Consider the following 11,479-nt stretch of genomic DNA (forward strand, 5'->3'; position numbering starts at 1 on the left):
ACGATTCAGAGACTGACGGCCGAGGTCGAGAATGCCAAGTGCCAGGTAGGGGTCGCTTGAGGCCCGCCCAGGGTCCCACAGGCAGTGTGTGCACCCAACTGGATCTCACCATTCATTCTCCAGCCCATCTGCATGACCTGAGTCCCAGGCTGTGGTCACCTAAGGAAACCCAGGTGATGAAGAGGAGAGACCTGTTCCTGGGGTGATCCCAGCTGCCCAGGAGAGACTGGATGCATCCAGGAAGTGGACACAGAGACCCAGGGACCATAACCCACCTTGTTCTCTTCTGGGCCTTTAGAACTCCAAGTTGGAGGCCACTGTGACCCAGGCGGAGCAGCAGGGCGAGGCGGCCCTTAATGATGCCCGCTGCAAGCTGGCCGGGCTGGAGGAGGCCCTGCAGAAGGCCAAGCGGGACATGGCCTGCCTGCTCAAGGAGTACCAGGAGGTGATGAGCTCCAAGCTGGGCCTGGACATCGAGATCGCCACCTACAGGCGCCTGCTGGAGGGCGAGGAGCACAGGTGGATACTGTAGCCCAATTTCTCTCTCAGCCCTGCCTGGGTTCTCAGTGTGCTGTCCCTCATATTCCTATTTGACTCCTGTTTCCAAACCTCCCCATCCTGCAACTGGAAAGGTAATTTGAGTTATTCATTAGGTATGTTTCTAGCCCCATTTGAGTCTCTCATGCCCACTTAGGTGCTGATTTGGGATTGGTGCCTTTTGCAAATCTGTTTCTCAGAGCCCACAGTCAAGGCCATGGTCATTGCTGTTCCTGAGAAGCCCTGTCTGGGCTGGGCCACCTTCCCTCTATAGTGCCTCTTCCCTCCCGGGCCCTTGTTGCAGATGCCCATCAGGGTTCCAGCTCTCTTTTCAAGCCTGGTCCTGGCCCCAGCCCTGGGAGTTCAGATTTCTCCCCAAATGACAGCTTCAATAGGGGGTTTTATCAACACACACTTATATATTTTAACTACAGTGAGCATCCCTAAGTGGTCGTCCATTGCAGCAAGTGGGACTAAGGATACACAGACAGCAGGGACTGGTCCCCTGAAGCAGGTGCCCTGGTCTGGGCATTTTTGCTTGTTGCTTGTTTTGAGGGCGTGGGGAGACCCACCGGTCATCAGCCTTCTATGTTCAGCTGGAGGGGGGTGGCTGAACGGCTCCTATGAGGACAAGAGTCCCGTCGTGTTGCCCTTTGGTTCTTTCCCCAGGTTAGTCAGATGCTCTTACCTTGAGCCTTCTTCTTCTCATGTCCAGCCAGGCCCTTGGCCCTGGGCAGAGTAGAGTGAGGATGCAGAGGGAGCATCCTGTGTATTGGGGAAATGGGGACACAGGTTTGGTAGCTGGAATCAAAGCGATCACATGTGAGACTCGCAACAAACTCAAGTAATTGCCTTGGAGAGTTCAGAGGCACTGGGGCTCTCTGGGCCTGGGTAGTCATTGGGGCAGAATTCTGGGAGGGAGACTTTTTCAAGACTGAGTTTGAACGCTGGAGAGACACTGGAAACAGTAGCACTGGAAACAGAGAGGTCCACCCCTTTGCCACAGAGCGCTCTTGGAATGAACTCCGAAGATTTGGTGTGGGTTCCCTAGGAAACCTGGGCATGGGACGGTAGATGGTGGGCTGCGGATTCTCCACATTTCTGAAGCTGATATTGACAACCCTTTGCCACGGTCTCTCAGAGGGACTCTGTGTGTTTTCCTTAAGGAGAGAGAGTTGTGTGGGAAGGAAACACGGGCTGGGTGGAGTTAGGTGGCAGGAGTGATATCCCTGCCTCCGGCACTGGTTATTTCCCCTCTCTGGGCCTCAGTTTCTCCATCTGTTAAGTGAGGGAATTGGTGTAGCTAGTCTCTGAGCCTGCTCTCAACGGGTTCTAACATCCCGTTCATTCATGCAAGTTATTTATCGAGCCAGGCATCGTTGGGGCACTGTCTGCCATGGGAAAAAGGATAGACAAAAAATTCTGTCCTCCCGAAACTCACATTTTAGTGACACCAATCAGACCAGATTCAGGAATTTAAATTTGCTGCACCTCAGTTGCATTTACAAGTCCATAAGAACCGAAATAAAGAGTAGCAGCTACCATTTTTGAAGTGCTTACTGTGTGGCAGGCGTTATGCACTTGTAGGCGTATTCTGAGTTCATTCTCACAACAGATCAGGGAGTAGATTTTCCCCAGGAGGAGGCAGGCTGAGGGAGGGCCTTTCTGAGGTTGCTCAGCTAATAAGGGGTGGAGAGCCAGCGCACCAGGTGATCTGTCTCCAGAACCCATAGAGTGACCGGGCTCCCGCTGAATCGCCCCTTGCCCTGGGCAAGCGCGCAGAGGAAGGTGGGGGCTCACCCTTCACCTTGGCTGTGTGTGTGGTCCAGCGGCCTTTCAGGGCACTGACCTTTCTCTTTTCCCTTCCCCGCAGGCTGTGCGAGGGCGCCGGGGCTGTGAATGTCTGTAAGTAGCCGCACCGCCCCCTTCTCCAGCTGGGTGGTCACAGTGCGTTCGGGGAGGGGGCATTTTCGCTGCCCCAAGCCGCCTGGCTGTGGCAGTGCCTGACCCGCGTCTCTGCCTGTTCTCCCCCCATCCAGGCGTCAGCAGCTGCCGCGGTGGCGTCATCTGTCGCGATCTCTGCGCCTCCAGCGCTGCCCCTGCTGTCACCACCAGCGTCTGCAGCGCCCCCTGCAGCGCCCCCTGCAGTGGCAACGTGGTGGTGGGCACCGCCGACGCCTACGGCCCCTGCTCCGGGCTGGGCTGCAGCATCGTGGGCTCTAAGAGGTGCTAGGGTCGCCCTCCGCCCAGCCAGGACCTCTCGCAAGCGGAACGCCCCTTCTGTGGCCCCACGTGCCGCCGGCTGCTGGCCTCCAGAGAACAGGCTCCAGATGTGTACATTTTGCCTATCCTGCTCCCTAGCTGCTCCCTCTGTGCCATCCCCCGGCACCTGAGCCCCAGTGAGGCTGGGGTGCACCTTGGCTTCTTTCTGTAGTCTTTCCTAGTAGTCGTTTTGTTGTTCTGAGGATTCATCCTTTCTTCCGCCTTCTGTTTTTTGCTGGATTCATTTGTCTTGCCCGATCCCTTCATCTAAGCTTGGAGGAACAGGACAGGCCTCAGAATCTCCCCATCTGCGCATCCTGGGGACTCTGCCAGTGTGCTTGTACCTATGGAATGGAGATAAAGAACACCGATGGTGGTCTTCCTGTAACTCTGTGAGGGATGTGACCTATTGGAGGGGAGACCGTCACCTTCCAGGGATGCCTGCAGAGGCTTCTATAAAAGCCAGTGAGTCAACTGCCTGCAAACTTGTTTGCTTTTATTTCACTCTTTGTTTCCAATAAACTAATTGTAGCTAATCCAACCTGGTGCCTCAGAGTCTTGCAAATGCCAGGGCCCTCCTGTGATAGGTGCTCCCTGCCAGAGACTTCCTCAGGGCCTCTCATGCACTTAGTTACTTTTCAGTAGGTGAGAATGACTGCAGTAGAAGCTGCCCACCTGGCCTTGAGCAACCCAAGGCTTTGGAAAAGCAAGAGAAGACCCATGGAGGCAGGTAGTCCCTCCCTGCCTTGTGTGGTTATGGGCTTCATAATGACTATGTGGAAAATAGTGAGTACAGCTTGAAGGTCTGCTGTGTTGGAAGAGTCTCCAGGACAGCCAAGTGGAGAGATCTTGGAGGAACTGGGGCAAGTGGGTCTGAAGCTGAGGAGTGAGGTCAGGGCAGCAGGAGAGCCATCGGGACTTGAGCACAGCTGAAGGATTTGAACCAGGGAGGACGTTAACCATGGTGGGAGCTGAAAGCAAGAGGCTGATGTGATTGCCCAGGGAGTGTGTACAGAGGAGCGAGAGAAGGACGTCGAGGCACTTTCTTGCTTGAGGATGAGGTTGTCTGGGTGAGGGAAGTGAGTCAGGGAAGAACTGAGAGCCTGGCCTGCAGAACGAGGAAATGAAAGGCTGGAGACTCGGGGCTCTAGAGGGGGAGGGGGCGAGGGCAACGGGGAGCAGAGAGGGCTTGGATGAGGAGTTGAGGGGACCCTAGAGACACCAGAAGGGAGTGAGGGAAGATGCTGGGTCCTCCTGGGACAGCGTGGTGAGATGTGTAGAAAGTTCAGGGTCTGAGGAAGGACCAGCACTGGGGCTGGGGTAGGGCTGGGTGAAGGGAGACAAGGAGAGGGCCAGTGAGAAGGAAATGACAGCACAGGAGCGGGGCTATTCCAGGCCAGGTGCTTCCGGAATGGGGTTAAGGGCTCCTGAAGGTCTTTCCCCTGAGACCTCCCAGACTCTCCCTGAACAGAGGACAGGTGAGGTCAGGCCATGTTGGAGGCAGAGGAGCCAGCTTAGCCTCGGAATTGAAGCTCTGAGGTATCTGGGGCTGTGGGCAGTGAGTGGGGCGAGAGAGCGCTTGAGAGAGCGAGTAGACGGTCTCCCCTCACTGGTTACAGGACTTTGGCGGGGGAGGCTGTTCCAGGTGCCGAAGAGGCGTGTATGGGGGGAGGAGTGGGTGTCAAGGGTCTCATCTCCCCTTGATTGATGGGCAGCAGTGGGAATGGGTGGGGTGGGGTCCAGACTGACACAGGTAGCCCCCTGGTGGTGGTGGCTGTGGTGCGTGTGTGTGTGTGTGTGTGGCGGTGATGGCGGGGGAGCAGAGTGAATGTGTGCCCAGAATGGGAGGTGGCGTGCCCAGAAAGCGCGCGCGTGCGCGCGCACACGCAGCCTTCCAGCAGATCCCATGCCCTCCTCTGGCTCCCTTCCAAACCAGTCAGAAGAATAAGTCCCCAACTACCCCAGACCCGGAGGCGTGACCAAGGTGGAAGGTTGGCACTGCCTGTCCAGAGGAGGCTGGAACTGTTTGGGGACATGCCCTGCCGGTGCACAGGCTGAGAGCAGGCCAGAAGCACCCCAGTCCTCAGGCCACCTCCATGGGCTGGGGTGCTCAGCCGTCGGTGGGCAGGGACTCACTCCCAGAAAGCAACACATCACAGCACAGAAAGCGGGTCCCTCAGTTTATTGGAAAAACGGGGAACAAGAGGCCAGAGAGTTGCGGGGGGTGGCCCAGCAGTGCTCCTTCCTGGGAAGGGGAGCCCTTCTTCCTGGGCAGGGCCAGAGGCCCAGACAGCGGAAGGGTGGGGTCCCTTCCCACACAGCATCCCCTTCCAGTGGGAAAAGAGGAGCAGAGAAGTGGCTGATGGGAAGGAGAGTGTGGTGTATTCTCAGAACGAGGGGGACAGCTACCGAGGCGCCGCTGTTCTCAGCTGGCAGTGGGGGCAGTGGAACGTCTGGCAGGCAGAAGGGGCCTCTCTGGTTCTCCCTGGGGGACACCTAGCACCTCCCCAGGTCGAAGGAACCCCCTCCGCAGGGCGCGCACAGGCAGGTGCTCACCCCCAGGTTCCCGCTGCAGGGGGCGCTGCAGACGCTGCCCGTCACCAGCCAGGATCCCGACATGCAGAGGTCCCTGCAGACGACCCCGCCCCGGGAGCTGCTGACACCTGCGGGGACAAGGGCAGCGTCGGGAGGTCTGGCTGGAGGCCACCCCATCTGGCCACCTTCCTTTGGCCTCTCTGATCTGTCCAACCCTCCAGGGAAGGACACATGGGCCTTCAGTTCTAGTTCTGAAGGTGTGGAAGGAGTCTTAGCCTAGGAGTCCAGAGCCCTGGGTTCTGGTCCTGGGCCTCGCGCTCTGTGGGCAGAGCTGGAGGCAAGGAGCACGGTGGCTTGGGAAATCCATGGCTGAGAGTGAAACTGAAGGAAGGTGGCCAGCCCTCTAGGCTGGAACTGGTGAGCATCTGGACGGTTCTCAATGCACATGCAGCGGTTACATGAGATTAAGTCTCGGTCAGATGCTGAGGGATGCAAGATGGCGGGTCTTCCACGAAGCGGTGTCTCTACCACGAACTGGTGTCTCTATCACCACGCTGATAATTGTGCCTCTGTCCTCTGATCCTGCACATCTGCCCCAACCCAGCAAGCTCAGTATCAAATTGGACCCTTCACTGAGGGTTTTTGTGTAAACACACCCACCTCTTTGGGTTGGGGGAGCTGTGAGTGTACCCAGGCCCCTGTCCTGATGGGAGATGACGGTGGCATGGACTCCAGAGATAAAAAGCATGGTTGGAAGCTCAGCTCTGCCACTTACTAGCTTTGTGACCCGTGACGAGTGATGTTTCCCCAGGTTCCTTACCTGTAAAATATGAATGGCAATCCAGGCCTCCTGGGATGCTGGGAGGATGAGGCGAGTGCCTAGAGGCAGGAGGTGCTCCCCCCACCCTGAGTACTTTAACAAGGTGACTGGTCTGGGTTGCATGCGGCCAGCAGAACCTTGCAAAGGGGCAGTGAGTGCCGGCTGTGAAGTGTCATCCTTGCGTGAGCAGAAAACAGCCCGCAGCCCTGCAGCTTTACGAGGCAATCATGGCCACCTTAGAAAGCTTGAATTAGAGCACCTCTTTGTAAATGGCCCGGAACAGAGAGAATTGAGACAGGGTGAGCCCCTTGAAAACAGCCGTAGACAGGAAGCTGACAAGGGGACAGCAGCAGCCTGACAGGCTGCTCTCTTCCACCTGGGCTTCAGGCTGGATTGGGTCCCACCCTCACCATGGGCTATAAAGGCTCTGGCTGAATCCCAGGCTGGTTCAGTCGCCAAGGCCTGTGCCCTGTACCTGCCCTTTACACGGCTGGCCTGAGCTGGCCTGGGAGCTGACCTGTCCCCGCTGCCTGGAATGATAGCTTGCCCTGTAGTTCTGGTCCTCTGATTCCTGCCTACCTCCCTGGGTTTGCGAGCGTCACCGGGCCTTATTCATAACTGTGTGGCTTTCTGGTGGTAACCTGCCTGTCTGCCTGTCTTGTGACCCATGGATGCCCTGACTTTTGTCATTTCTTCTTGTCTTAATATCCATGAGCCTTTTACTTTTTGGTCCCTTCTTCATGGGTTTTTGATAAACAACTCTGTGATGAGCATTCACAAATATATCTTTGTGCACATCTCTAATAATTTCTTTAAAATAAATTACTGGAGGTAGAATCACTGGGCTCAAGAGGACTGTCCTGGCCCTGGCTGTGCCTGTCTGCTCTCTGGCCGTGGAAGCGAGGAGGCTGCTGCAGTGAAGTAAAGGATTTGAGGGTCAGGAGGTGTGGATGCAAATCCCATTTCTGACTCTGACTAGCTGCGTGACAAGCTGGTCCCTCTCCGTGTGCCTTGCTTCTTTGTCTGAAAAGTGAGGATTGGAACATTGGCCTTCTGGGCCTCCATAAGGATGAAACGAGATGGGTCTTTGTGAAAACACCCGAGGCTGAGCCTGCATCGCCTGTGACCCAGGACGGGGACTGCCTCACCTTTGCCTGCTTTGTTCTCCAATCTTGCCGCCTCCAGTTTTGCCTTCTCGACCTTGGACTTGCAACACACTGAGGCCTACGGCCTGGAGCTGATAAGTCGTGGCACCTTCACGTACTCCACAACTGTTTATTCTGTCCTCCAGGAGCTGACTGCTCAGTGGGGTAGATTCGGAAATAGGTACAAGTTAAACGGGCAATAGACACCTGTCTTTCAAGGCAGTTTGTGATTGATTGTCAATTTCCTGACAAGGTGCCCCTCTCGTCTGTTTCGGGGGCTGAGCTCACCTTGAGCTGGTGTAATCAGGGAGGCTCTGTGGGAAAGGTCAGGCTTGACCTGGGTTTTGAAGGGTGGGAAGGGCTTGGAAAAGTCGGAAGCGTGGAGGCACTGCCAGGTGAAGAAAGGCAGAAAAGCACAGAACTATTCAAAGGGTAGTAGATGAGCACTGGTGGAGCTGAGAGGGTGTCAGACCTAAAGGATGAACTTCGGGCTCATTCCAAGGAAGACTGGGGGCAAAACAAGGACGCCCGCTCTCAACGCCATGCTTGACACACTGGCCAAGAAAATAAATATGCGCAAGTATTAGAAGACATAGGACTGGCATTATTTGTGGACAATGGGATCAGCTACATAGAAAACCCAACAAAAATCAACCAACAAACTCTAGAAATAATAGGATGAGTTGAGCACTGCTTCTAGTTACAAGGTCAACTTACAAAAATTAAAAGTGTTTTTCCGTATCAGTGGCAACCAATTGGAAAATAAATAGAGAAATAAAGGTACCATTCCTAAGAGTGATAAAAACAGTAAAGTAGTTGTGATATAGCAACAAAGTATTCATAGTCATTGTGAAAAACAGTGTAAGGCTTTATTATAAAAATACAAAAAAATCTGATCATATTCAGACATAATTTGGCCTGATATTCTAAAGATATCAATTCCCTCTAATTTATAAGTATAATGCAATAAAATTCCATCTGAATTTCTTTTGAGGGGCTTGATGAGATCAATATAATTTTTATGCAAGAAAATAAAGTCCATTTATAGTAAAGTCAGTTATGAAAAAGGAAAGCAATATTCATTATCCTGTAATAAACCATAATGGAAAGGAATATGACAAAAAGAAAGAAAAGGAAAAGGAAAGCAAAGAGAATGTCTGAGGATTCGAGACCCACAGTAATAAAAATGTCTAGTCCCTGTGTAGGAGCAGGTAAATGGACCATTGGACCCTGGAACAGAAGAGAGAGCTCAAAACAGGCCCTTTGAAGTAAGGGAAACTTAGTATCTGATGAAGGTAGCAACAAGCAAAAGGCTGTTTATTCAGCTGGTGAGATTAGTAAAAATAGACCCACTGTATGGAAGGCCTACGTAGAGCTGGAGTCCAGTTTGTACCATATACCATGGGGGACGTCAGATGAATGCGAGGCCTGGGCATGAAAGATGAAACTATAAAGCACACAGAAGAAAATGTAAGAGAATATCCTTTAACTTAAGTGGAGGGAAAGACTTCTTAAGCAAACCTTAAAAATCAAAACCACACAAAAAATTTTAAAATCAAAACCACAAGATAGGGCTTCCCTGGTGGCGCAGTGGTTGGGAGTCCGCCTGCCGATGCAGGGAACGCGGGTTCGTGCCCCGGTCCGGGAGGATCCCACATGCCGCGGAGTGGCTGGGCCCGTGAGCCATGGCCGCTGAGCCTGCGCGTCGGGAGCCTGTGCTCCGCGGCGGGAGGGGCCGCAACAGTGAGAGGCCCACGTACCGAAAAAAAAAAAACAAACAAACCACAAGATAACAAAATAGATTGACATGATCACATCAAAATTAAGAATTCTACTTCAATGAAAGACTATAAAGTTAACAGACAGTTGATAGCCTGGGAAATTGTGGATTTGGTTTGCATTTCCTTGATGATTAATGATGTTGAACTTTTTTTTCATATCTCTGTTAGCCATTTATATGTCTTGTCTAGAGAAATGTCTATTCAAGTCCTTAGACCATTTAAAAAATTGGGTTAATCTTTTTTTGTCTTTTTTTTTTTTCTATTGAGTTGTAGGAGTGTCTTACACTTTCTTAAGCTGGGCAAAAAGAAGGAGCTATAGTTAGTGTGTGGGGAAATTCTTCCAGCATGCTGACCTTAGTGGGCCAAGGAATGAGACCCCACACAGTGGCCTCTGAGAATCTGGGCTTAGCACTAACTAATTGGGTAGCTCAGGGCAAGTCGCAATGTCTCTGACTCTCAATTTCTTCATCTGCATAATGGAAACAACGACGCCTGTTCTGACAAGCTCAGGGGTAACTTCATGGTCAAATAAGATACCATCTGCGAAAGTGCCTTGTAAACAGCAGCAGTATAAAAACGTAAGATACTTATCTTATATTAGTGTTAGTCCGATTCTAGTGCTAACATTTCCTTCCCCTAATGACTCACCATGGACTCGAGTTTTACAGTAAGGTGGTTTAAGAAATGAAGGAAGAAAGCTCCAAATGGCTGTGATCTCCCTGCCTAGGTAATTTAAAAGTTGCCCATTTTGAATGGAGGTGAACTGAGATGACCAAGGCCACGGGAGACCCACCAGGGTTCCCACAGCCTGCACTCTTCTCAATCCCCTTCCCTCCTCTCCTTGCCTGCAGTGCGGCAAGCTGGAGGCTGCCGGGGCCAAGGCGGAGCAACAGGGCGAAGAGGCCCTTAATGATGCCCGCTGCAAGCTGGCCGGGCTGGAGGAGGCCCTGCGGAAGGCCAAGAGGGACATGGCCTGCCTGCTCAAGGACTTCCAGGAGGTGATGAACTCCAAGCTGGGCCTGGATGTGGAGATCGCCACTTATCACAAACTGCTGGAGGGCGAGGAGAGCCGGTGAGGACGGGTCCAGGGTCACTTCACATCCCCAGTCCAGGCTAGAAGAGTGCCTCACTGAATTATCTCCAGGGACAGAGCATTCAAACTGTCAAAGCCTCTAGAGATCTAGAGAGTCCTGCCATTCCCCCATTCTCAGATTGGGAAACTGAGGCTCAGAGAGGGCAAGGGCTCGTCCAAGATCGCAGCTAGCTAGTGGCTAAGGTAGAATTGCATCAGCCTCCTGGCTAGCACTCCAACGATCTCTCTCCCTTCCCGCATTGCCTCTCCAGCTGCATCTAAAGCTCGTTCCCAGGTAACTATTCTACCCTGTTGGCTGAAAGGGTGTTTCTGCAGCCACATCTCAGTGGGTTGTGAAAGCTGCAATCATTCAGAAGGTTTGTTAAAGGCCATTCGATTTAAGATGCACAGACAAGGAATCCTATCAGCTTGGAGAGCCTGGGGTTCAGGACCAGCGAACAGACAGGAGCAGCGCAGTATCCTTGCCCAGGAGGGAAGACAGGGGCAGACACAAATCCATCCATCCTCCAGGTGACTGGGCTTAGTTTCCCCGGGAGGATGTCAGAGGCTTCTCAGGGGAGGAGGTAGAGTAGCTAAGGGGGCAGGGAAGGGACAGGACACTTCAGGCTGTGCTGACAGTTTGAGCCAAGAATCAGGGTCAGGTGAAGTGAGCATGGGAGGGAGCAATGTGGATTTACACATCGGATGGTACAGGGGCCTCTAGCCTTGCGTGGCCATGTCATTATTGCCTCTGAGTTGGATCCCATCCCAGGGAACAGGCTGGACCAGGGAGTAGAGTATAGAGGTTAAGATCACAGGCTGTGAGCCAGGTCACCTGGGTTCAGATCCCAGCTCTACACTTACTAGCTTCGAACCTTTAGGCCTCAGTGTCCTAATCTGTAAAACAGATAATCATAAAATCCACTGCTTCAGGCTGTTGCAGGGATTCAAAGGGTTAATGGAACATAGTAAGTGTACGTAGAAACAGGTTATTATCAGAATTAGAATCTCTTTATCCAGGGTGGCCAGGCAGGGCTGCACCCATGGAGAGACTCTTTATTAACCTGGGTAGTGTTAGAAATCTGACAAGGGTGGCACCCAGAGCAGCTGGTCATGACTGACCAAAGCAGGGAAACTTTTCTGTCCATTTCCTCAGGTCTTTGAGTGAAGCCACCAGCAGTCTCCTCTGCACCCGTAAGTCCCTAATCCACCTGCCAGCACTCAGTGTGGCTCTCGGCATTTGCATCGTGAAACTTACTTTCATTATGGAAATCATCATTAGTGTGCTGATAACTCAATCATATAATGAATGGTGCATCGTTCCCTA

The 11,479-nt window shown here is 52.8% G+C and overlaps 1 protein-coding gene across 1 annotated transcript in view; it reads left to right on the plus strand.

The window, feature by feature from the left end:
• The window catches only part of LOC103078920 (keratin, type II cuticular Hb6), a 6,560-nt gene extending 3,790 nt beyond the window's left edge, over positions 1–2,770 (plus strand). Inside the window, 4 exon segments of the mRNA XM_007452344.1 lie at positions 1–45; positions 299–519; positions 2,411–2,442; positions 2,577–2,770. The exon segment at positions 1–45 is cut by the window's left edge and continues 18 nt beyond it. Coding sequence (XP_007452406.1) covers positions 1–45; positions 299–519; positions 2,411–2,442; positions 2,577–2,770 — 492 coding nt within the window.
• The last annotated feature ends 8,709 nt before the right edge of the window (positions 2,771–11,479 follow it).

Source organism: Lipotes vexillifer, unplaced genomic scaffold (assembly GCF_000442215.2).
Source record: "Lipotes vexillifer unplaced genomic scaffold, Lipotes_vexillifer_v1.1 scaffold422, whole genome shotgun sequence".
In the NCBI taxonomy this organism is placed as follows: Eukaryota; Metazoa; Chordata; class Mammalia; order Artiodactyla; family Lipotidae; genus Lipotes; species Lipotes vexillifer.